At 38.2% G+C, this 26,902-nt stretch overlaps 2 protein-coding genes across 9 annotated transcripts in view; one reads left to right on the top strand and one right to left on the bottom strand.

Annotated features, from left to right (window-relative positions):
- Window positions 1–23,891, bottom strand: part of FUBP1 (far upstream element binding protein 1) — a 36,604-nt gene extending 12,713 nt beyond the window's left edge. Inside the window, exons 1-21 of one of the 8 annotated variants that reach the window (XM_055815440.1) lie at window positions 23,670–23,878; window positions 22,407–22,497; window positions 21,398–21,460; window positions 20,526–20,564; window positions 20,149–20,188; window positions 19,281–19,330; window positions 19,117–19,188; window positions 18,777–18,834; window positions 16,930–17,092; window positions 16,752–16,850; window positions 16,616–16,669; window positions 15,826–15,928; window positions 15,641–15,741; window positions 14,907–15,048; window positions 13,592–13,752; window positions 12,624–12,778; window positions 12,457–12,536; window positions 9,398–9,526; window positions 8,643–8,717; window positions 3,216–3,361; window positions 2,477–2,829 (exon numbers count right to left, since the gene is read on the bottom strand). In XM_055815440.1, the coding sequence (XP_055671415.1) occupies window positions 2,821–2,829; window positions 3,216–3,361; window positions 8,643–8,717; window positions 9,398–9,526; window positions 12,457–12,536; window positions 12,624–12,778; window positions 13,592–13,752; window positions 14,907–15,048; window positions 15,641–15,741; window positions 15,826–15,928; window positions 16,616–16,669; window positions 16,752–16,850; window positions 16,930–17,092; window positions 18,777–18,834; window positions 19,117–19,188; window positions 19,281–19,330; window positions 20,149–20,188; window positions 20,526–20,564; window positions 21,398–21,460; window positions 22,407–22,497; window positions 23,670–23,783 (1,944 nt within the window). In that variant the 5' untranslated portion in view covers window positions 23,784–23,878 and the 3' untranslated portion in view covers window positions 2,477–2,820. Of the gene's footprint in view, window positions 1–2,476; window positions 2,830–3,215; window positions 3,362–8,642; window positions 8,718–9,397; window positions 9,527–12,456; window positions 12,537–12,623; window positions 12,779–13,591; window positions 13,753–14,906; window positions 15,049–15,640; window positions 15,742–15,825; window positions 15,929–16,567; window positions 16,670–16,751; window positions 16,851–16,929; window positions 17,093–18,776; window positions 18,835–19,116; window positions 19,189–19,280; window positions 19,331–20,148; window positions 20,189–20,525; window positions 20,565–21,397; window positions 21,461–22,406; window positions 22,498–23,669 lie in introns of those variants that run through there. The other 7 variants (XM_055815438.1, XM_055815439.1, XM_055815437.1 and 4 more) reach the window with 7 other exon arrangements.
- A 230-nt stretch (window positions 23,892–24,121) lies between these two features.
- Window positions 24,122–26,902, top strand: part of DNAJB4 (DnaJ heat shock protein family (Hsp40) member B4) — a 32,088-nt gene continuing 29,307 nt past the window's right edge. Inside the window, exon 1 of the mRNA XM_005238443.4 lies at window positions 24,122–24,281. The gene's annotated coding sequence lies outside the window, so the exon portion shown is untranslated. The remainder of the gene's footprint in view (window positions 24,282–26,902) is intronic.

Genomic DNA, 26,902 nt, shown 5'->3' with positions numbered 1-26,902 from the left:
ATACACTGACTGCTATATAGATAAAATATTATTTGCTGTACTGTTAACATTTAATTGGTGCACATGCTTTTTCAGTTAAAACATACTAATCTCTGAAATTCCAGAATTTCTTCCTACCACGTCAAGTAGGAATCAGCAAAGTTAGTTATCTAAAAATTCCACTAACAGACTGTAACTGTAAGACAAGTTATCAAGTTCAGCGATAACAACAAGAAGTCATATTCTTTATATTTAGGTCTCATGGGTTTAAGTAGGAATAGTGCCCTATTATAAAAAAACATTTGTGAAGGCTGTTGACGTTTCTAACCAAAGTAATTCCTGCATATTTAAAAGGTTTTGATTCTTTAAATTGCAACAATTAGCTATGAAGAAAAATAATAAAAATCACTTATTCTGATCAAGTGTAATTACTGCAATCTACTCATCTGTTCTTAAAAAAAAAAGAAAAAAGAAAGAAAATACATGTTTACCTAGAAATATAAACAGTTGTTTAAAAACTTAAAGACTTTCCACTGAAATGGAACCGTGAATAACAATGCATTTGGGGAAGCAGCAGATTGCTTTTCAATACACAACCACAAAGATCTCACAGGGACAACATTAATGTACTGAAATATATTAATTTATATACTTCCTTAGGTTGTGCTTACCTGTTGCTTTTTTGCAGCAGAACCTAAGGTGGAAGGTCTGGGAAGGCACTGTGAAGTATAAATAATTGCACTGTTTGCAATTAATAAAGATTTTATACTTTAAATGAATCAAAATCAACAGCCTCCATTTTGTGAATGATAAAGAATCCAGTGACTTTAATTTTGCTCAGTTTAGTACATAATAAATGCACCATTCTATAAGGTTATCTACAAATACCATGCAAAATATCTGAACTATTAAACTTCATACCCTACACTAAAGACAGCAAACACTGTCCTAGCCTTTAAGCTACCAGAATAATTCCTAATTTTAAAAGGGATAAAAATAATTCCTTCTATTTCTACAGCACAATAACATACATTGCTAATTACCTGAATAAACTACTTCAGTTTTCAAGCCTTAACCTTTTACTCCTCTGTGCAGCCACCCTAAAAAATTTATTCTCAAAGCAACAATACGGTGTCCCAAAAGATAAAGCAAATAACAGTTATAGAATTATTTAAAACATACCTACATCACTACATAACTGCAAACTATCTGAAGACAAAGACAACTTCTGTCTAACAAGTGGTTCCAAAGACTTCAATGTTACGATATGCACACTTTAAAACACTGATACAGCTGTCTCAGGAGTACTAATGAAAAGAACTATTACTCAGATAAACAGAAACATGATTTTCTTTAGCTATTGCTAAACGTTTCAGGAATACTTACCGAAAAAATCATATTATGTGTATGTATAAGTATATGCAAACCTATGTTTCTGAATTAAGAAGCAATTATGATTTCCTAAGATACCAGCACTGTATTCCAACATAATAGTCACACAAGTACGGCATTTTCATTATGTGGAACATTGACAAAAAGATACTGTTGCAGTTCATCAATTTGTCATTCTGATGTACTTACAGTGCAATGCTCCTTGAAGGAACAATCAAGGATGATACACAGCACAGTCCTCCTCACCCCTATAGAGCTAGTTCTATACTGGCTGGATCAAACCTGCACTTCAACAGACAATGGCAAGACAGACTGTATTGCATGTAGTCTAATATATGCAAAGAGCCAATAAATATGCAAAGAGCAAACACAGGATTTCAAGAGAATCAGATTTTTAGTATGAGCATTAGAGCAATAAGAAGTTTCAAGTATATATATAAAAAAATAATCAATTGATTCAAATACTTGAGTATTTACAAAAACAGAAGTTATCTGCTCTACAGGAAGTTCTCAACCACTCCCCACCACTCAAACAAAACAGCGTTTTAAGGACAGATGCAATTTTTGTAACTACTATGCATACCACATCAAACTTTTCTACACTAAATTTTGAAGTGGACTACTTTAAACTGAAGGCTTAAGCACATTACACTTAAAATAAGTCTTAGGACTAGTCTGAAAAAATCCATAAAGAAGTTACACAGGAACAGTTTTGAAGTACTCAATTAAGAACAAAAGTTATCTGTTATAGCAGCTGCACAGGTCTGAAACAGTGGTCACGTGTAAAAGGAAATTTCACTGTTAATGCAATGGAAGTATGCCAAAAGATCACCTTCTTAAACACATGCAGTTTTAATCAAATAGAAAGAAAATTAAGGTATCAAGATTACTGGTGCTAGGCAGCAAAATACAATGAATGAAAGAGATCCTCCATCTACAACTATTCTGCAAGAGGGGAAAAACATGCTAACGACAAGTTTTTAAACTCAACAAGGTTTCATGGGGGAAAAAAAAAAAGTCTCATTTGTGTACAGGTACCTTGATTCAGCGTTGTAAATCATTCCTATAATTCTTTACATACCCACATATCCAACTTACCGACACAGGAGGTTTCATATTATTTATTGTAAAGCACAAAACAAGCATTTTAAAAGTGATAAAGTATACATTGAAAAAGTACATTTATATCACAAAGCATTGACCACATAATTGCAAATACATTTGCTGGAATGTGTACATCTACACTAATACTAAAAACAAACCATTTTTCATTTCTACACAGAAATATTACCTCCTATCAGTAGTGATAGATATTTTGTACATTTTCAAAAACACTATTTTTTTTAACCAAACAAAATTAAGATCTTCATCAAGGCGTCTGCATCCATACATTTAACAAAGGTTTTTTCCCCCACACAATGAAGCAAATACTGTATTGTCCACTTCTTATTATTGGCCCTGTGCAGAAGAGATACATAAGAGATACACAAAAAGTTAAAGAAAATCCTTTAAACCGAGCTAACTCAGGAGTGAAGCCTTTAAGAAAGAAAAATTGGTTAATGTAAATGGTGGTGGCTTCTTGCATGGTTTTCAAAACCCTGGGAGGAGAAAGTTTTTTGTTTTTGTTTTTTTTTTTTTTTTTAAAAAAACCATAATCACCAAACATATGGATAGATAACAGAACTCAAGTTATCAGGTAAACAAAGTCATCTATTGATTATTGTGATAGTTATTTCGCTAGAAAAAAGATGCATACTCCAAAGGTAAGAAAGCAGGAGACATGCAAAAAAATTATCTGTAACCACTGAAATGGAAGCCAGCCAAAAATCACTTAAACTTTATACCTGTGGTGCCGGAGGATGTTGTGGCATTCCCTGTGGACTTGTCTGGGCATAATATGCTGCCTGCTGCCTGTAGTACTCAGCCCATGCTGCACTGTAATCCGGCTGACCACCTGGCGGAGCCCCAGCAGGGGCAGGAACTGCTTGACCTACAAGTAATTAGAATTACACAGCTTTGTTGTTGCAATAGAAATGAGAAAATTTCAAAATCGCACTGCCTAAGAAACTCACCTAGCTTCTTGCAGTATCCCTAACAAAGCTGTTGAATAATCTTGTGGCTGCTTTTTTTACCTAACCACTTATACTATTATTTTAATGTAATAATTCCCATGTAACACAAAACTGAGGAACCACAAAGAATGTTTTTTCCACCTCTTGAATTATGTTCCAGAGCAAAAGTCTTCAAAGCCTGCTGACCTAAACTGACCTAACAACCGGTATCACTTAAATTTAAAACACAGGTCAACAAGCAAGATTACTTCTTGTACTCCGCCTAGACTGACTGACTTTATCTCTCTCCCAGTTCTGGCCTCCTTAATATAGTTGCTAGGCTACCGCAGATTACATTTTTCAAAACCAGCATGATTTCTGTCAACATTTACTCCACCACAGAACAGAGTGCTGAAACCTCTCCTTTCAACTTCTGCTTAAGTTCCACTCCTCTAGAAAAAACAGCATGTATATACATGTGTGTACACACACTCCCAGATTTACAGCCGGGAACAACCAGTCTTTCCAAGAAAATCAACTTGCAGCTTAAAAACTCTAGAAAGGTGATAGACTAACACACAAGGAATCTTTAGTGTATATAAAAAAAAATAATTACAGCCAACTTTGTAGGACCTCAGTCATGCTGTTCTTCCAAAGGTTTGTGACAGACAGCTTCTTTTTCCCCTTCTCTTATTTCAGAAACATCAAACACTCCACTTATTATCACTATCATCTTCACAATCTTATGTGAAAGGTATTTTTGCAGTTATCACAGCAGAACGTTCCTATCACAGCAGAACAACACTCTATCCTCTATCCAGTCATCTGTCCTCATACCTGCATGCATCCAGACAGAAGAGTTTTATATGAAGTGCTTCAAGTTTCTTGAACTTCCAAAACAGAAACAATACTACTGTGATTAATTTGAGAAAATAACTCTTAATGTAGATCATAATGTAAGTTTTACAGTCAGAATTATAACACTATCCAAAAACTATCACTCTTCCAAGATTCTAGTATCCTAGAGAAAAAAAAACAAAACAAACCAGCACATCCAATCATACCATACCAAAAAATCCAAGCAAAATACAAGCCTACGCCCTGTACAATTCCACATGCGCCTGATTTTCTGTTCTGCTATCACAAAAAAGGGGCAGCTTCTACACGGTGAGGGCTTAAAAGCTTTCAATCCTACTTGAAACCACCTCACCTTTTATTTGGATACAAGACCACTGCACAACCTTCTGGGGAACATGAGTATTAAAGATTCTAATGAACTGTCTAGGGGATCAGATGGAAGGTTGGTTTTGTTTGTCAAATACTTTATTTAACACAGAAAATCCACACAAAGAGTATTAGCTATCCACACTCCTCTTACGTACATAATCTCCCAATGCTCTCAAAAACATTAAGTGTGAGCAGAGAATCTGAACATTTGGCAAAGCACTATCCTAGACTTCTTCAAAATACAATCGTTCACCTTCCAACCCTCTATACAACTTAGATAGTTTTTCCACTTACACTGGAGATACATTAAAAAGAACCTCTCCATCGCTTTTTGTGTTATACAGTAAAGCAATTGTTTTTCCTAGATAAACTTACTTAAATGTCTTCTAATCTTAAAAGCTGAATTTACACTTCTGATCAATTAGTTTAACCAAAATGACTTTTAGTATGGTTACAAATTATCCCAGGATACACTTTTTGCAAGTTCGCTATTAATTTATGAGATACTAATTCTACTTCCAAATTATTTAGCTGTATTATAGCTGTCAGTACAGCTGAGTGGAAGAGCTAGGGCATTTTTTTGTGCATTATAACCCAAGATTATTCTGACATTCAGCCAGCTATCCCAAGGCAGTGTTGAAATTCAAATGATAAATCAAATATAGGAAGTTTAACATCTACTGAAAGATGTCAAACTGGACTTCTGTCCTGAAACATGTTAGTAAAAATTCAAAGTATTTCAGCTGCGTCATTCCCTTACTAAGTACTGCAAGTAATTCTGAACCTACACATGGAATTCAGCAGTTTAGTCAAAACTTCCTTTCAGTGTACAGAACTGCATGAAACGCTACATGCTCATCGATATCCAGATTCAACTGGAACACTAACAAGATTGATAAACTACGTATAAACAAAGGAAATACAAGAAACACAGAATACCTCCTCATTCAGGAAGGCTAAGAAAGAGAACGCCATATTTTTATACAGTTCTTCCACTACTCAAATTATCAATGGTGATTCTAGTAAGAGAAAACTGTTCTTTGTCCTTTTCTCATTACAAAGCTGAGGAATCCTTAAAGAACAGTTCCAATATTTATTATGGAATTCCTTACGTATAAATCAAGACCACAATATATTACCTGATTTCAAATTATCAATTTACAAACTCCTATGGTTATGTAAAAATAATTTACTAAGATATGACTTCATGTTTAGAAGGAACCCCTACCCTTGGGAGATTTTTAGGGCCCAGTTATGCAAATCTTTATTTCAGCTCTTGTTGGTAAAAATAAACATAAAAAGACTCTGTTGCCAATGCAAGATAACAGCATCTATATGTCTTCAAAAGCTAAACTGTCTTGTTAACTGGTAATATTCAAGGGACATTTAAAACAAGTTTTCTGTCTTTACAAAGTAGGGTACCCAGCAAATAAGATGGTCTGGTCACCTACAAGATCCATGTACAGTAACGTACCAGTGTGCAGGAGTATTTTACTAGCTTTTTGGTCTTATTTTTAACGGTATTTGCTACTTAAAGCCACAGCCCCTGACCAAAACAAGTCTGAAAAGGGAGACTGACTTTGCCACTATTATTTGCAAGTTGGAAAACACGTTATTTTCAAGTGACTGTTCTATACACTGAAAAAAAAAAAAAAATAAATAAAAAAATCGGGAAATGTTCTCTGTGATAATAAGCCAAGTCATATCGCACCAGTAGGAAGCCAGTTTGGAATACAGTATTATGGTTTTGATGGGAATACTGAGGATTGTCCTTTAGTTTTCAGACCACGCAATTTTTCAGTGCACTCATAGTTAACAAAGTGTGAGAAAATCCAGAGCACCAACTGCAGTATCACATTTATTCAGCTCAGTACCGTCACCCTTGTAAGCTTGCCACAGATTATCAAAGTAGTTTTCTTCAGCAGTAAAAATAAAACTGCTTGGGCTCAGCAAGTCCCAAGTTTCAGTTCAGCTCTGTAACACAGCTGTTTGTGCAATCATCTGTGCTGTGAAAAATCTGAAAAAAAGTCAGAATGAGTGACTTGCAATTCCTACCTTTCCCCTTTTGCACAAGTTAATGGGAACAGAAGCATTACATTACTGTACGAAGCATGAACAGTAGTAGCTGTATTTGAACACCTGGAGACCACAATAACTTGTTGATGGACAGCCTTAGTATTCATCTGATCTTCTACTACTTTCTAATGTTGTTAAGGAGGTTGGGAAAAACAACCTCATTTAGCACTAAATCAACTCCAAGTGAATTCTCTGCTCTTCAACCTCACTTGGTCAGTTCTTTTCTAAGTGGATCTTCTGTAGAAGCAAAAAGTTCTCATGATTTACACAGTCAAATTATACAGGTCCAGACATCAACAGTTCTCCTGCAGGCGAAGAACTGGATTTGAACTAGAAAAAGGAATGAATATCAGAACTTCCCTTTTCTTTTTCTTCTTACTTGATTTTTATCTTGGTTTTTTTTTTTTTGTAATTTTGCATTTTAAGAGCAATCCTGACATCTCCCAATGTTTTTTTTTTTTGGGTTCACACTCTTGAACTTGCTCCCAGAAACTCTATCCTGACACCTTATAAATAGCTATTATTTAGTCAGAGCAAATACAAAAGTAGTGCAAGCCAGACTTTGCTTCCCAGAGACAGAAAATTAGAAAGACAGCAAAGTCCCTGCAAACAAATTGCATTATTCTTAAAAAGGCAGTGAAAACCCTCTACAATTTTGCACTGAAGAATGGTAGCTGAACTAACAGAGACAGTAAACTGAAAACAAGTAGTTACATGAAACATGAAGAGGATAAATGGGAAGGCCTATCAGCATCTTAAAAATCGTGTGTTTGACATGCTGTTGCAATTTTCTTAGTCTGATACACAATCCTTGAAGTAAATCATTATTATATATTTTCTGTTTCATTTCATCACTTATGCTGTGCCAAAATGAAGAAGAGTAAAGGTAATGATGTCTTGGCAAATAATTTGAGATCAACCTGGTAGAAGGCTGATAAGATTAAGAAATTAAATATGCTATTCATCTTAACTCCAAATGCTTTTTAATATTCCATGAAGAAAACAGGATGCAGTTGGAAGAGGGGAAAAAACCTGACCAAACACTCCCACCCACACCAACCAACAAAAAATACAAACTGGATGCTGCTATATGTCTGGTCAAACAGATACCAGAGAAAGCAAGAAGCCCACTAGTCCTCAGTATACTCATTTAAATCAACTAGAATATCCATGGGAGAACACTGTGGACAAAACACTGTCCTGGCAAGACATTACTGTGATTTAAAAGATACAGGCACCTTCTGCCAGTGTGTCAAGACAACATATTCTCTCCTTATTCAGGAAAGGATGAAGCCATCAACTTAACAAGCAAATACATTTCAGTTTGGTAAGTCAGCTCAAGCAAAGTATTTTGAAAAAGCTAGCAACAACGTATAACCTGCAGTTTAAACACAGTTCTTAAGTGCTGCAAAGCAAATACTATTTAAAAAAGGGTGTGGTATAAATCAAAGCTAGTTACGATGCTTTAATAACTTGGAACACCAAAAGCAAGTTGTAAGAAAAAAAAGTAATCTTAAGAGCATTATGAAACAAATATTGAACAACACAGCTTCGTAAAGCAGATCGAAGCTGAACTCTAGAACTTACTAAATATACTTTAAAAATATACTTCAGAAATACTCAGACTAAAATATTTAGAAGATGTTGTTTCCCGATGACCAGATATATTGAGTATGAGGTATTTTTGCAAAGCTGATTACTAGCATGAGTACAAGTAAATGCCTTATACACAAATTTTAAAGTTTGTTTTTCTGCAGAGTTCAGGGCCTTTAGCAGTAAATGGTTCAGAAGTCACATAGATTATGCATTTTTATTTTTTGGGGGGTAAAAACCCCATCTCACCAAATGAGATATTGAGATATGCCAAGTCTCCTAAAACATTCTACTATGGAACAACAGAAAAGCCTACACACGTACCCATTTTTTTGTAGTACTCCTCCCAGGCCTTGGTATAGTCAACCTGCCCTGCTGGTGCTGGATTTGGCTGATCTCCTGAATTGTATTAAAAATAGTCAAAATATAACTACAGGTTTTTTAGTTTCATACACAGAACAATTTACAAAAAATCAAATTAATTTTTCAGCAACAATCCCAAATGACATCACTCAATCTGACACTATAAACCTCTGTGGTAGAAGGTACTACAAATATAAACTATTACTAAAAGACACCATGAAGAAACAAATAAATGTTTATCATGTTTTCAAGATCCTATAAATGCACACCACTACCACTCACAGTACAAAATACTACCTAAATTTAAGTGGTAAGCATGATCCAGGCACAACAATTATACAAATACAACTACAATTGCCCTAAAACCACTAGCAGTGATGCAACTGTTTAAGCAAACAACAGTCAACAATTTGGCTCATTTTATTTTTACTTATGACTGCACTATGTAGATGTTAATTAAATCAGCCCACATTGAAGCAAAATTCTCTGTGGTGTATATGACAAATAATTTACCCTTATTACTACTGAAATTAGGAAAAGCAATGTTAAAGGCTGTAAGCAATATTTTACCAAGAAAACTAGCTACTTTAAAAATTTACCCAATATATGAAGACAACAACAACAACAAAAAAATGGGGCATCCCCACCACCAGCAGTGAGAAATTTATAACTTTTTCTTTGTTAAGTTTTACTTTGAATTTTTATTGGATAGCTACCTTGTCCATTAGTTTGGGTTGTAGCTGGTCCACCAGGAGGGGCTGCAGGTGGTGGCTGTGCTTGCTGCTGATAGTAGTGAGCATAATAAGCTGCCCACGCTGCTGAATTGGGATCTGTTCCTGGCTTACCTATAGAAACAAAACAGAAGTGTTTATAGAAGTACTATGAACAGAATGCTGTCCTCAATTAACTGTGTTCTAAGCACTTATATTTTTCTCAAAGGAAAAATCTAAAGCAAATAACCATGTACACCCTCTAAGTATCTTTCCTTCCCAGCACAAACTTTCAATCAGGTTTCAGACAAGTGCACTGTACAAAGTATACTTCCATTGAGCTGATGAGAATATCATTCTAGAACCCTTACCACAATGCCATTTACCAATTTTTAAATGTGACAAAAAGAAACAGATTTTCAAGTTTACTTAAACAGCCACGTTACTAAACAGTAGCAACAATGAATCATTCTAGCACCAAACAATTTCAGTGGTTTTACTTTTGTTATAACCTCACACTAGTGACACTGGTACAGGTGAAGGAGGCATGCCAAATACGTATTTCTGAAATAGAAGAATAAATATCTTACTATGTACTTGCAACGCTTGTCAGTTAAACTTTAAGGTAACAGTAGAATACAGAAACACATGTATTTTAAAGAACCTGAATCCCCATACATGGCTACAAAGCATCACTGTTTACTTACAATTTTTTAGTATAACAAATAGCAGCAACATTTGCATCTTCTGCAGCTATTTCCATGCTTTCCTTATTTTTAACTACATCTAGGAAGGCCAGCAATGCTGCTTCCTAGAGCCTCATTTATCTGTTTTTCCACACATAGCCTTTAGGAATGGCTTATTCTTGCTGGATAACAGAGATTGATTATATTACCAGATCAGCAACACACAAAAACTGCACATCTACTATTGGAGAACATAATGTTCTATACCACAACCAGCATCCCTTAATATTATTTGCATCCTTTAAGAATAAAAACATCTGCAAATAAATACAGCCAACTCGGAAGAAAACTTCAGTTAAGGACAGACAAAACTGATACTTTAGAATAATTATACACGGGAATGGAAGTATATTCCCACCTCTCTCCCCAAAATAGGTAAGGCAGTGACTAATGGAAGAGAAAAATGAAATCCCCTGAAAAAGGCAGTCAGGGAGAAGAAATGCACACCACCACAAATTTCTTGCAGTATTTCATCTAGCATTAAAGTTGGATGTAGCCATTTAAAATGCACACAGTAGTACCAGCATACAGAAATCGATTTTAACACACTGTTCCCTTTTTAAATTACACTACTTCCATCAACAACAGTGGATTTAAACTAGCACGTACTATATTCTAAGGTTACCTTCAAATACCAAATAAGCCATTGCTTGGTTCCCCCCCTCCTTCCCCTTAGAAGCTACTTCTTTAGAATAGAAGAGCACACAGCAGGATTCATTAAATTTCCAAAGAAATCTGACTGTAGTAACTAGCTCCACTTTCACGTGACAAGAGGCAAGCATGGTTCTGGAGAAAGCACCTCTGAAAAAAATACTAAAATAACCCATTTATTAACACTGAAATGAGCAACTAAGTGGAAAACTGCACAAAATGCATCAAATAAATGTTAATCAAAAGAAATACCCAACTTCAACTGCACATAGGGAAACGTAATCAGGTTTTTAAAAGGAACACTTATTTGAAAAATGCTTATAAAATCATCACCAAGATGACATCAAGATGAGTGCCACTTTCCTTACAGATCTCTAGGCAGGTAAGTCACTTTTATTAAAACAAAAACAAACAAAAAAAACCAAACCAAAACAAAAAAACGTGGCATGAAAGAGGCTGCAACATTTTGGCAGTGGTTTTGGATTAAATGACACTTCTGGTATGATGAGATTTCAAGTCAAGTCACTTTGAATCACTGTATTTATAAATAATGACAATAAGCATTTTTAAGTAATTAACTGAATGCATGCAGAGCTACCTTTTATACAAGTCTGGGAAATGAAACCAGAGATGGTTCTTTGCCAAGAAAGGATATATAGAAGAGCTGAACATGAATAGAATTCTCTGTAGATTTTTTTAACATCCTCCAAAGCCCTCCCTTTTTTCACTAATAAAGCTTGTGTCAGGACCAGTCACTATCAGAAAATATTTATTCCATTTATAACAAGAATGAAATTGAGATCTTTTGGCTGAAATTCTGAAGAAAGTCTACCTCAAACAAATGAGGCAGAACTGACCCGAGCATCTAGCCTTACCATGCTTTTTGTGACTGCAGTTCTGCTTCCCCATATGCTCTAGTCCAACCAAAGGATGTAACTTAAAGAAAAGCAGGATACTACAACTTTGGGAAGTTGTAGTTAAGCAAAAACTCCCAGTCTTGACAAAGATAAACAAACAGAAGAAACATATTCTACAAAGATGGGTTTCAGAAGAAAATACAAAACTATAGTAAGCAAAAGCTCAAAATACACAATCCTAACTAGTTTTACTGTAAAAAACAGTTCAACCGAAGCTTTATCCCTCAAGAAGGACTAAACAAAATGTGTTTGTTTCAGACTATGAAAAGCAATCCTCATATAGGTCAAAAAAAGCTAAAAATATATAAAATAGCATAAAACCTGCAAAGTCAGAATCACTGAGATTTTAAAGGGGTATCATCTAGAACAAAATACAAGGTCATTGACTTAAAACACATCCTCAGTAAAGAACTTAATGTAAAAACATGCACTGCAAGAAAAATTAACCGATTTGCACAAGATCAGTTAACCGAGAATCTTGCAAAAAGTATCAAATTGGGATGCAGTATCAGTAACGTTTAGTAAGAAGCATATTCCAACTGTAACGGAATTTCAGCATCTCACAAGCAGCATGTGGGAAGGGTAAAACATACATAAACTGACAATCAGTGAAGAGAAGCCTGAAGAACAGCTTTTTTTTCAGATTTACCAGTGTTAACACAAACACACTGTGAAGCGTATATACTTGGTAAGGACAAAATTGATCTACTCAAGTATACACACACTACAGTACAAAGGTGACATTTCTTACCTGGATCTGGTGGATTTGGTGGCTGCCAGTGTGGATAAGCATTTCCCCATCCTTGTGGAGCATATGGAGCTGGGGGACCACTACAAAAGATCATGTTGTACACACACAATGAAAGCCAGTCCCAGATTCACCTTACAAAAAAGGAAGTTAGATGAAGCAATACTTACTGAGGTGCAGGGCCAGGAGGCCCTGGGTTATAAGGAGCTGGATTATATGGTCCCATGGGAGCACCAGGACCTGGTGGCCCAGGAGGTCCATGTGGGCCAGGAACAACACCATGGGGTCCATGGGGAACAGGTGGACCCAATGGATTTACTGGACCCTGTAACAAGAGCAGCACACAGATGAAAATAATCCTTTAAGTTCTGTACTTTTTAGCAGTTTAGAAGCATAAACACTTTAGAATATAACCTAAAAGGTTTGATTGTTTTAATACAGACATTTCCCTGGAGAAAACAGTCTTTTTGAAGATTAATTAGGCTTTTGGCTGGTTAAAGAAGAGATTTAAAAACATCCATGGTAGTAGCAACAACTAAAAAGCTGCATTTCAGTTCTTTCTTGAGAAAATAAAGAATTTTACAAATACACATGAATTTCTTCCACAAGTCGCAGTAAAAACCACAAACTAAACCAAGACTATCAGTATTTTAAAATAAAAACCTGTGTATAAGATCAGGTAGAAGAAATGGGTAGTAAATTTTGTTACATGCATATGCATGCAAACAAAAGTGCAGTGAATTAAAGGGTATAAACTTGCATTAGAACTCCACCTAAAAACATACTGAAACCGAAAAACCAAGCAACAGTTTCATAGCTTTAAGAATATCAAGGATATCTTCGAAGTTTTCAAATTTTTCATTACGCACGAAGTGGGCATGTTCAACAACACATCATTAAAAAACAGACTGTATTACATTGAAGATAGCAACTGTTTCTTTCTGTTTCAGGTTTCTGCTTCTTTTGGTACATATCAAATTATGTTTACATTACTTTAAACCTAGATTACTATTTATTATCAATTTGTTACCTGATTAAGTAATTTGGAAGTGAAATGCAAGAAAAGTCTCCACAAAGGAGACTTGCTTCCTATTCTGTTTAATTATCATAGTAAACCAAAATACAGTTATACACTCACTCCAATCTTTTCTTCTATAAGTTGTCGTGCATAATCTATTTGCTGGGGTGTTCCACGGATAGTAAACATCTTCATGTTTGGATCCGCATTAGGTGGAGGATTTCTCTGAAGTTCTATTCTAGCACCAGATTGCTGGCTTATACTTTTAATAGTTTCACCACCTACAATGCAACAAATAGCTTTTGTGACATGCATTAAAGTGAAAATACCAAGATTCAAATCAGAGAAAGTCACGGATGCTGAAGATAAAAAAGTGGAAAGACACCTATTCTTACGAGCCACACAAGAACATTCTAACACCAATTAAAAAAACCAAACCTCCTCCTCTTTGCAGTATAGAGCTTTGATTGCAGTGAACTAGTAAAAATAATTTTTTTTTTAAATTCAAGACCACAGTATTGCTACTCAGAAAGAACAGAGAATTCCTACAGTGTTGTCTGGTTTTTTTCCATTCATGTAAAGACATAAAATTAGCCATGAACAACAACTGATATCCACAGTTATCCGTGAATGCAACCTTAAAGCCTAACCTCCCTATAAAGTAGTAGGCAAACATGATAAAAAAACCCAGAAGCTGACCAGATGGTGAAGTCCACATTTTTTGTAGTGCACTAAAACCAGAAAGTTAAATTCCCTAAACTAGTTCCTCCTCTTATAGTATCCTGAGAAGTTATGTGTATCATTAGTAGGCACAAAATTTGCAAAACAACAATCATTTGACATTTAAAAAACACCCCAAACAATAAAATCCGTTTCCCAGGTCAAGAACTGTACTACATCAGCCTATTTGTTGTGTCTGGAAAACACACTACAAACAAAAGATTAAAATAACTCAAATGTTTCATTTAGTTATTTTTTTGGAAAAAAAAAATTCTTTGAGAATTATTTTAACACACACACAAGAAATTGTTACAGGATTCCACAGTAAAAGATCTTCACTGGAGTATGTGAAAACTGTTTTAAAAGTGAGTTACAGATGCAATAACACTAGGATAATCAAGTACTATCAACCGGAAGTTAATGAGAAGATACATCACCCAAGAACCTAACACACACTACCAATGTAACTCAGTACTTATTTTTAAAAATGGGTTAGACAAGTTATTTGGTTCTTGACTTTTAGCTACCAGTGTATGTGTTTTGGTGAGGAAATTCTGAAAAGAGTATTAGGAGTATTACGATTTAGCCGTACTATGCTCTACCATACATGAAACTATTTGCAAAGCCTTCTCTTGAAACATCTCTCTAGTGTAGCTATTTGTACAAACAGAAAAGCTGAAACTACATATAGATACATATATGTAAGATATATTGCCTTTGCCAATGATTAATCCAGTTTTGCCCGTGGGAACAATAAAATTGAATTCCTGTAATCCACCCGGAGGCCCCATGTTCCAGTTGCCTTGGCCTCTACCCCTTCCTCGACCACCAGGTCCTGGCCCACCAGGGTTACCAGCCTAAAAAAAAAAGCAACAAATCAGCATGTTCTATAAAAATTATTGCAAACAAATTATTAATGCCAAGTGGTTACATCACATCATTTGTTCGGAAAAAAAAAAAAAAATTAATCACTACTCAGATAGTTCTGATAGTTAAAGTAGTCTTTCTTCCAGAAGACCAAAATTACATTTTAAAAGATCTTCTGTACAGCTCTGCATGTGAAAGATGAAGAATATAGAAAAAAAGCAGGAAGTTTCACACATACAAAGATAATTTGTCTGCCTTGTGTAAATGCAGCAGTGGCGCTCATCTCACAACAGAGCATTTAACCCATCTCTCAAACACCGATTACAACCAAAAGTAACAGCGTTATCAGCTACTAATATAAGACCACAGAATAAGCAGCTCTAAAACCAGCCAGATCAAGAACTGCCATGACTTCGAATCAGTATTATCATTATTGTCTTGACACTTGCAAAACCGTAACTGTAAAAGGAAACATTCATATTCCAGACTGAACATTGAAATAGATTCAAATAGAACCATGAAGTTTAGTTACACATTCATTCTTAGATTTAATGTTAGATGGTAAACAACATATTACCCAACCTGAACACTTCGAAGGAGATCTGTAATAATTTCTGCAGCATGCTGACATCTGTCAGGAGGCCCTGTGATTTGGGCTATTCTATCTGGAGTTGTTCCATCATCTGGAATAAAAATGAACTATTCCAGTATATGTAATCCAGTACATTTACACTCAATTCACAGAAACTTATGGACATATTACCAACCTGGCTTAAATTGGATCCTAACACCAGCATCATTCTGTATCTTTTTTATCATCTCTCCATTTCTTCCAATAACAATACCTACAGCAAATCTTGGTATTGGAACCTTAAAAAAAAACATTTCAAGATGTCAATGATGCAAATACTCCTACCAAATTCACACAATTAAAGGATCACATTAGAATGGTAAACCAGGGACAGCCCTATGCCACTTCAGGCTTTTTGAAGCGTGAATTTTTTAGTATCAAGTCACAAGCCTAGCAAATACTGGAAAGCAACAGAACCAGAGATCAGTGCACTGCAAGTTCTCATAGCGGCAGCAATTCCAGTGGATATTATGCTTCTCACAATCAAAAATGGCTAAAATGTGGATTCCAGCAGATGAAACATTCAGCCTCACCTCTGATGAACAGTTAAGAGCTCATGACTTGCATAGTAAGTGGACTTAAATATCCTTCTGTAACGGCCAAACTCCAATTTCTATAACAACATTATATACTTAGTCATAAAGTTTATTTCTTATTTGATAAAAAACTCCCAGCTAGCTGAAACTGTTCAGAACAGCTGGTAATGTAAAGTGAATACGGCACACCATTTAGCCATGATTTCAGTAATGACCAAGTAATACTTACATGCCACAATCACTTTTGGAATCTGGTTAAGAGCTCTCAGTGGTATTACCCAGCTTAACATTTTAATGTTAACATCTCAAAATACAGTGAACAAGTTTTTCAACCATGCTTACGTCTATCCCTTCATTTCCTCCTATTCTTGACCCATATTCGTTGCGCACCTCTCTAAAGCCACCTTGATCACGAATTAACTCCAGCACCATTTCCTTGGCTTGCTAAAAGAAAAATGAAAGTTCATTTAGGTACTGCAACATCAGAATAGATTAAAAATGCTCTGAGTTCTGACAGACTCCTTACTTGAACTTTATAAGGATCTCCAGTTATCCTAAGGGGCTTGTCTGCACCAGTGTTCTGTGGACCGTCTTGAATCATGACCATTTTGACACCTGCCCGCTCCTGTTTGACAGAAGGGAGGTTAATACCCACTCAAATCCAAATTTGGTATTGCCACATTTAAAAGAAGATACATATATACCTGTAACTGTTTAATTGTCTCTCCACCTTTTCCAATAACTAATCCTGCTTTACTTGCTGGAATCATAATTTCTTGGACTGCATTTCCAGGTCCATCACCATGATGAAAGCCAGGTGCAGGTCTTCCCTTTTCAACTATCTGATCAAGTAATCTTTTTGCTGATCTGTGAAGGAATATATACATTTATAAACACACTTATTGCCACAAGTATCACTTGCCCAATCTTTTCTGCTTGGAAATTTTTATCTTTTTGATTTCAAAAGTTTCTGCAGAAGAAATATAATTACTATCACTAAGAAATATGAGGCAAACTCAGTAAATCTGTAACAGTAACTCAAGGGACTAACTGCAAGATAATGTAGTAAACCTAAAAACACCCCCATGTCAGAATACAAAAGGTGGTTCTTTACCAAACACGTGTTAAGTAAAAGCTACCTCCTCAATCATGACCATCATCCCTGAATTGTTACATTGATTAAACCTTCATCCAGAACAGAAGATGGAAACCTGGTCCTTTAAAATAATATATATATATATATAAAAAATCCACATTAGTGAGAAGATTTGGAATCATTAAAATGTACCTTTTTTGTGTATTAACAAAAAAAATATTAAAAAAAAATCACCAGACAGAAAGCTTTTTCTAACTTTGCTTAATTTCAGTAGTAATTCATGTAACCTCTCATTCGACAGTAATTTTTCTTTACTAACAGCCAATCTTAAGGCAGATCTATTTTATGTTAAGTTTTATAAAAAGGCAACCCAACCCAGACTGTAAAATAAACCTATAGCTTTAACACCACGTACCATGATAGCTGCTGCTTGATTCAGCATGCAAAGTAATGACATTTGTACTTGTAACTGTTACCACAACAGTGGACAAAAGCAAGTATATATATATTCACCACACATGTAAATAAGTTGCCGTGAGTTAAATCATGATTACAGCACTAACACCAGTTAAAAACTCTTCCCTCTAATATGTAAGCAGAATAAACTATAATTAGAAAATTCCCATAAAGGGATGACTTCATGAACAGCAGCCTGCTTGGCTGCAACATAAGAGGAGAATGCCACGTTACTTTCCCAAAGGAAAAAATGTAGCTGCAGGCCTTACCTGCAAACATGAAGTGGGAGCAGCTAACACAAATGAGGTAATGTAATACAAATACACTACACCTAAGCTCTTTCCTAGCAAAGCCAGGGTAAGCTGATCTTCAGGTGGTTACAACACCTCTGTGCCAGCAAAATTTTTTTTTTTTTAAAAAAAAAGCCCACCCAAACATTTTGATTGCTATCATCCTCTTCCCTAAACATGGGAAGGGAAAAGTTACTTTGCTGATAGGTATTACATAGACATAATTTTTGTAACTTTTGGTTACCTTGTTTTATACATTCATTATATCAAAGACATTTAAGAACTCTGATGGGCTGGGCTTTATAGTAACTCCTATTGTTACATATTACTGATTTCCCACATTTTCCCTGTTATCTTCCGATTTCTGGTTAATAATGAGTTTCTTTTCAGCATACATTTCTTTTTAGTATATATTCACATATTTCATTCTCAAGCTGATAACAGCACATGGTTAACATCTATCTACAACAAGATTTGGACTTGACAAAGTTGAAGTTCCATATTTTTGTCTTAAAACTCCGGTATGCCGAGAGATCTGACTGCAGGTTCAGGGCTTTTTTTCATATATACATATAATTGTCACCAGACTGCCTCTTCAATAGAATAAAATGCATAATATTATAAGCATACTATCCAGATACTGTATTTAGATCTAAGAAATTAAGTGTGTTGCTGTTACATACGAACACGCAAAATTTGGTTTACTTACTGAACAGACTCTGGTGTTCCAGTTAGCATACATGACCTTTCAGGCAGGCCTCCACTATCTACAATCATAAAATAAAACCAATTTATCAGCAGTGTTAAGTCAGAAAGAGATCATTAAATTAAACATAATATGCAAACTACTGGAACTTCACTGAAGTAGAAAAATCAGTGCATCACAACACGTGTTTCTTTAGACTGTGGCAATTGCAATTAGTACAAAGCATTAAAATATACCTTAAATAATGATGCAACCAATTAGAAGCAAGTTATCAGCCTTCTGAACTTTCTACCAAAACCCCCCACCAAAATAAACAAAGAAAAAAAACCCCACACATAGTTACCAGGTGCAATCTGTATTTTACAGCCAGACTCCTGCTGTATGCGTGAGATCTGCTCTCCACCTCTGCCAATTACTTGAAGAAAGAAAATACAGAAAAATTATTTATATTAACAGCTTCTGCTAACATCCCTCACTATACTACACCACCACATCCATACTACTTACTGAATCCAACCATTCCATCTGGAACTTTGTACTCCTCTGTCATCACAGATCTACAGAGAATGTTAAATCAAACAAAAGACAACTGCCATTCAGAGACCATACTGGCATTGAATTTAGATATATCCTCCCATTAAACTAAAGAATGCTACTGCTCCCTCTATCACCTTGACTTACTTGCATCCCATTAACTTTACCACGTAGTCATGCAAGCGCAGTACTAAGTAAACTGGTGAAACACAAAAGTAACCACAAAATGTTCAAGTATAATAGGAATCAAAGTTTTCCTTAGTCCTCTCCACTACCAGATGTGGCGTACAGAGGCCACTGTAGCATTTTCAGTTTCATCTGTATATCCAAAGTGTGCTGAAGATACACCAATTTCACATCTCATCTATCAAAACCAGCCAATGCATAAGAATGATAGTTGGATGTGTTGTTTAAAGAAATAAGCAGAGAAAACTACTAAGTAGTAGCAAATGTAGCTATGTTGTAATATGTTGTGCTAAGTCTGTTGGTTGGTTTTTCAAAAGTCAGTAGCTTTCCTTTCTGTTTACAAAATAGCATCAACCTTTTCCCCTTCAGACTTCCTTCCAACTTTGGTAATGCTACCTACACTCAGGTACTAAAAACCAACAACACATTTTCCTTTTACTAAGCTTGATGCACAGCCTAGGCTGCGAAGAAAAATTGAGACAGCAATATAGATGCATTCTAAGTGTTTGGCTTTGGATGTGAAGCTAAAATTTCAACATATCACACAGAGAGAGTAATTGCTTTATGCATCGATACCCCCTTTTCAGAAAAATTTCTTGAAACTACTTTCTTTCAGTAAAAAGGAAAACTATTTAAGAGGCTGTGTAATTCTTACCTTTGCTGCTGATGCATCGGTGGTAGCTGATTCCCAAAAGCTATAAATAAATAGTTAAAATTAAATTCAAACAAGTGGTTTAATTTACAGCTAAACTTCTCCTTTGATAATAAAACTTAACTGTATGAACTTTTGTCTCAGTGGACTTTAAGTTATCAAGAGATTTAGAAACAGCTAAAAAGACTCTCAACTGTTCCTAACAACTTTGTCAGTTTTACAAAGCAGACTCACACTGCTTCAAGAAAGTAAGACATAAACCCCCAGCCATTACTTTGATCTTACTGATTCAAGTTATCACCTACCAGAACACTGTTTCTTGTTCTGACAATGTTACACTTGTTTAGTTTTTTTTTGGCAACAAAGTAAAAATTACTTACAGTCATTCTGAGGAGCAACTTTCTTAGCATCTGGTTGATCTGCAAAATTAAGATTTTTTTAATTTTTCTGCCAAGAAATTCAAGAAATGTTTACACCTTTTAGTGTGAATTGTAACTTTCCAGTGTATTTTAGTCCCCCTTTCCTTTTTTTTCCTTTTTCTTTCTTTTTTTTCCTCCAATTTCAGGGAGTTGACCATCTGAATAAAAGAAGAGAGTCTCACGAACACTCAGCACTTGGTTAGTATAGCTGAAAAGATGTTAGGTTTTTCCATGTATCTATTCAGTAGTTTAACAAAAGGCAGTTTTCAGAACACACTGTAGGTTGCTCAGATACCCAGCCACTGAAACTTAACTAAGACAAGGAACAAAGTTTAGCTCTGTTGATTGCTCAAGCTAATGATGCTTCTATTGTAAAAAAAGAAAACCAAATCCATACAAAAATCAACAATGATTTAAAGAAAAAAAAATTCTGACAATGACCACAAATCTAGATCAAACATCTGAAAATACAACAGTATCACATGGCAATGCAATCTAATTCTGGATGTCGAATATGAAATTCCTATCCAAATATCAAGCATTTCATAGCATAAAACTTCAAAAAAAAGCAGATTCAAAGCAACTACATCACTATCATCCAAATCCTTTCTGTACAGTAAAGGAACAAAAGGCATAATCAACCTGTATCTGAAAAGATAAGACTTCAGATGCTTCCTTCCCACCCCAAAATAAAGGTTATATGAACCACCATAATTTATGTGCAGCAAAAACTCAGACACATATTCCAAGAAATATTTGTGTCAATCCAGAAAGATCCACTAGTTTATGTCATGTTTACATACTAAACACAGGTAATAAATAAAAATTCCTGCCTTTAAAAGGAGAGGGCATTCCCTCCCAGTGTGTTGTACTGCTCGGACTTGTCCAAGAGCCATCTACACATAAAATAAAAAGAATACATTACATATATCATCTGAAGCATCATTAGCTCATTTTTGTATATTAAAAACCTCACCTTTAATAGAAAAAAACCCTTTTATTACAGGACACAAGAACTCCTGATATAAAGCCTTAGTTACATTCTGTAGACTGAGTTTCAATCCTCTTAAAGGAAAAAAAGGCATTGCTCTTTTGTGAGACCTATGAAAACATTTCAACAAGCTCAGAGATTTTTTTCCACAATTTAGCCAGGATTTTTCGTGTATATTAACCATATCAAACCCTGTTAAGTTCAAACTGGCTACTTAGTAAGAGACAGAAGATGACACACACACATCTCAGAAGAAAACTTTACTGCAGTGTAAGACAAATCCAAAAAGCTGCAACAAGTTCGAAGATTCAAGTATGATCTTATCAGGGTTCACACATGCTATTGGCTTAAATATTAGACTAGGCAAGTGTCTACAAGGTAGAAAATTTTCTTTCCTGTCTTTTTTTAAAGTCCTATGCTTTTACAATGAAATGCATTAATACTTTTACTTGAAACATCAAATTTAAGGAGTGAGCACTTCCTTATCTGCTTGTAGTTTACAAACTAATCAGTCCTACACAACAACATAAGACTTAAATGACATACCTGTGTGTTTCTCAACCATTGATTTATCTGCCCACCCCCCCCCATATATTTTCCCTTTTAGAGCATTTAAACCAGGTTTAAGATTTTTTAGAACAGGCTTACATTCACTTCAGGTTAGAGCACAATGGTTTAAAACAAATTTCCCCATTAAACTGAAAATGAAAAAGCATGATCTATAAAGGGAACAAAATGTTTTTATGCTATACTATGGGAAAAAAACCTCACAAACAAAAAAAACCACCTGTATCTTTCTGGCACCGTGGCCATACCAAACAAAAATAAAGGCAGCAGCAACGAATGCATACCTCCATCCTCAAGAGGTCTTTTTTGTCCTCCATAACCGTAGTCGTTTGAATTCATTGATGTGCCAGCATCTCCTCCAATTTTTGCTGCAATCTAAACAAAAGGCAGAAATTGTGAGGGGAAAAAAATAATCCAGGCAGGCCTCATATAGTGCAGGTCTTCTGAACAGTTTTGAGCCATTTAGACAAAACGCGTATTAAAACGATCCCAAACAAGTAAATAGGAGACTGCTGCTAGAAACAGTTCGGCTCACAGAATTTTATTTTCACGTCTTAAAGGAGACCTGTGCTTATGCTTCAACAGCAAAGCTTCCTATGATTTCTTCATGGGTTGAAAAAAACCACTTGACTACCCGTCAAGCAACAAAAAACTTTTGTACGAAACGGGCTTTTCCTTTTCTACCCATTCTTCACGAAACACTGCGGTATCTCCCAGGCAGCCTGACCGCTAAAACTATTCCAAACCCTTGCAGTCCCGAAAACACCGGGTCTTCAAATACTGCTATAACCGCGACTGGCTATTACCGGACAAAGCAAAAACTCCCCCTGAGAAATAATGAAAACATCGCCCGTGGTGCAAACGCTACAAATAAAACTCCGGGTTAAAGAACACGCTAAAAGCCAGCCCTCGCCGCCTTCACTCCGCAGGCCGCGGCACTTCCCAACCGGTCTGAGCAGGCTGGCGGCCACGGCGGGCGCCTCGGGGAACACAATACGGGCCGCGGGCGGGGCCGCCCGCCCTCTTGCCCCCCGGCCGCCCGAGCGGCCCAGCAAGGCGCCGCGCCCCCGGCAGCCGCCGCTGGCCGCCGGCTGAGATTTCACCTCCGCGCAGGCCGGCAGCCGGGGCCCCACAGCGCCGCTCCCCTCACCATGCCGCCCCGCGAAGACGCGAGTGGCTGCAGGCCGAGCCGGGGCGCTGCGGCCACCCGGCCTGCCAGCCCTGCCAGCCGGCGATGGCGGAGCGCAGGCGGCCGGGAACTGGCCGGAAAAACCCTTCACGGCGCAAGGAAAGCGGGCGGCGGGGGCGCTCGCCGCGGCGTGCGCGGAGGGGGGCGAGGGGCCGGGACAAAGCTCCCCCCCCACCCACTCGGCAGACACATCTTGGCGGAGGGGACCCCTCCTCAGGTCTCCCCGGGGCCCAGCGTGGTCAGGGCGCCGCCCGCTGACTCCTCCCGCGGCTCAGGCACGGCGGCCTGGTCAGCCGCCGCCTCCAGGCCCCCGGAGTCGAGCGCCCATTGATTTGACAGAGCCACGTTACGCACACACCTGCCTAGCCCTCTGCAGCGCATCTTTAAAGGCATCGTTCACTCCTCCACCTCCACCGCCGCCTCCCCCGGGAGCGCCCGAAGCAGGAGGGGGCACCGTGGAATAGTCCGCCATACTCGCTCAGCCACCGCTTCCTGCCCCACTCGCTGCCTGCCAAGAAAGAAAGAAAATGGCGGCGGGCGGGAGCCTTTCACATTCCTGCGCGGCATCGTGCTCGGGGGGGGGGGGGGGGGGGGAGGGAAAGCGGCGTGACCTCGCGAGATGTCGGGCGAGATTTCATCGGGGAGCCGGAGAACAGCGGAGAAACCTCGCGGCGTTTCGGCCGAGCGCCGGGGCGTGCCCTGCGGCGGGGTGGGGAAGGGGGCGGCGAGCTCGCGATGTTTCCCTAGCGGTACGAGTGGTTAGAGAAGCCCGGTGATAGGGCTCGGGGCGTCACGTGGTACGAGGGGAAGGCGGGGGCGGGGGAGCGCTGCGCCCTGCTCGCGGCGCTGCGGGCGGATCTCGCGTGACTTGGTTTCGGACCGTGGGTGCGCGAGTGGGAGCTGTGCCTGGGGCGCGGAGGCTGCCGGGAGCGAGCTTGGCCCGGGGGGCGTCTGAGGCGGTGACAGTTGGGTGAGTGCGTGAGGGAGGTAATGGGAGGGGGCCCCAGGGCGACCGGCGCTGCTGCGGCTTGGCCGCCTGCCCGCGCTAGGCTGCGCCTGGGGAGGCTCTGTGCCTTCCCGGCTGGTTCCTGGGCTGGTGGGATACTGCCCTGAGCCCCGAGCGGAGCAGACAGCCGGGCTGTTTCCCGCCTCAGCGCGGCGGTGCCCTGTGGAGGGGCTCCCCGTAACGCCGTGCCGTGGCGCCTGGCGTTGTGCGGCCGCCTGGCGCTGCCAGTCTCCCCGCTATGGAAAATAACCAGGCTCCATTTCCGGGGGAGCAGCCTTGGCGCCTAGTGCTGGAGGCTTAACGGGAGCGGGAGAGCCCAGGGCCGCCTGGTCGGGCTTGTTGCCGAGCCCCGCGGAGAGGCAGAGCCGCGGAGCCGGGGGGCAGAGCGGGCGCCGCGCCTCCCCGCCCCGGGCTGGCCTGTCACCGCCGCGTCCCCTCGGGCGCCCGTTCGGAACGGCTTTTCGGCCCTGCACCGCCCCGCGGGACGGGGCCTGCCTTTTCGTTGCACCTTTCGGGGAGCTTCGCTGGTCTCTTCCTGCAGCGTCCGCGATTGTTTATTTCTTAGTTGAAAATGGGCGCTGTTCCTGTACAGTTTTTACAGTTGCGGGGATTTTTTTCTTCGCTGCGCAAGCACAAGCTTTAACGAACAATTGGAGCTAGTAATGCTTTAATCTAGGCCCTGTTTAGGTCCTGTGACCTGGTGGGGATGAACTGTCATGCTGAATATGGATAACTGTTGCAAAGGCTTTGCATCTAGATAAGGTCATAGAATATCTACTTAGCTGTCATAGCAGTACGGACTAGATAATACTGAAGGGGAGCTAAGCACTACGACTACTTTCTGTATTGCTTTGAGGGCAGGCTTTGCAGATTTTTAAGAGTTTATTTATACGTGTCGATCTGTAGCTTCTTTGTGGGCTCTTCCATATTTTTTTTTTAAATATACTTGTTTTTTAAATGAAGTGTAGGAGGTCTTTTCCAACCTAAATGAGTCTCTGTTTCTCTGTTGTCAGTACTTTTAATTAAGGGACGGTTGTTTTGGACTTTGCCTACTTTTGGACTACGCGCAGTAAGTGAGAAACTGTTGAAGTTGTAGAAGAAAATGTGCCTTGGCGAGCCCTGTAGTTCCATGCTGCCTTAAGGAGTTCCTGGTTTCTCCTTAGTCCCTTCAGTTCTGGCTGTTTATAAATGGGATCATTCGAGCAGACCTTAAGACACAGTGCTGCTGCTGAGGTCGGGTTACCCTGCATCTCCAGTCCAGATAACGCTAGCAAAGGAGGCTGAAAACGTGTGCTAGATTTTTTTTCCCTTCTATAAAACTTTTGAAGTAGTATAGCTCAAAAGAGTTTTAAGATTAATATATTCCAGAACATTAAAATTCCTCCATGCTTCTAGGCAGATTGCAGTGTATAATTAGAGGTAGGTGAAACTTGCTGCTGTGATACTTCTGCTGAAAAAGCCTGTTCAGAAGAACTAGCATATACTTTCCATTAATGTAGCTGTATTAGTGGTGGAGGGGGAAGCAAAAATAGGTTTGGAAAGTGGAAACTTAATTTTTATGCTTGACTGTGCTATTTCTAAACAATAATTTGACCTTGAACTATTTTTTTTCATTTCCTTTGTTGCTGAGAATTTGGCTATGTATACCAGGCTTGTTATGCAATAGTAGTTGACTATGATGCATCTATGCTAATGCTGGCTACTGGCTATGTCTTTTATGGCTCTTCACTTACTAAAGATGTGGAGCATCTATGTACTTTGCTTTTTATTGTTACAAAATGGGCTAATGATTCTTTGCTAAGTTCTGTGAGACAAGCCGGTAGCTGTATAACACTGATGATATTTTAAAGCAGTTATAATGCCGTGGACGCACAAACAAACCACAGTTATATTTTTAATATTTTTTTTTAATCAGATACTGTGTTTACGAGGGAGTTTGTTCTTCTGCCAAAAGGTATTCAGGGTACTTCTAAATATAAGCTAGTTTAGGGTATTGCGAAAACATAGATGTAAAAGTGTGGAACTGACTCTGTCTAAGCTGAGGCACTTCAGTACATGCTTGCATTTTCTTTTCAGTTGTTTCTTTCCCTTTAATAATTGACTCCAACTTTGGTCTGTGGTGACCAGAGCAAAGAATAAGGCAGTTGTGAAGGAAGTGGTTAGCTATTACAAGTAAGGACCTTGTACAGGGTTATAAAGGATTACATTTCTTGTAAAGTTGATTCTGCAACTCTCTGGGTAGTGTGTTTTGTTTAGCTTTGCCTTAGTGTCTAAATACCTGTACAGGAAAACTGATTACAGTCTTTTAACTATCAGAGAAGAATAACCATTGTGATCTTTTTAAATCTGCCTGCTATGCTTTCTGCAAGTCATTGCTGGTGTGGGGAAATGGGCAATTTGCAATTGGTTTCTGATGATTTCATCACTTTGGGAGATAGAGGTCAACTGATTCAGATCCTAACTGTCAGCTGGTGCTCCTGCACTGGCAAAGAGTGTCCAGGATCTGCAATATTATCAGTAAAAAATTCCCTTAAGTAACTACTGAAGAGAAGATTAATCATGTGCTCTGTATATGCTGGTTTTTT

This window comes from Falco peregrinus, chromosome 10 (assembly GCF_023634155.1).
Source record: "Falco peregrinus isolate bFalPer1 chromosome 10, bFalPer1.pri, whole genome shotgun sequence".
NCBI classification, from domain to species: Eukaryota; Metazoa; Chordata; class Aves; order Falconiformes; family Falconidae; genus Falco; species Falco peregrinus.
This window is presented reverse-complemented; position numbering and strand designations above follow the sequence as displayed.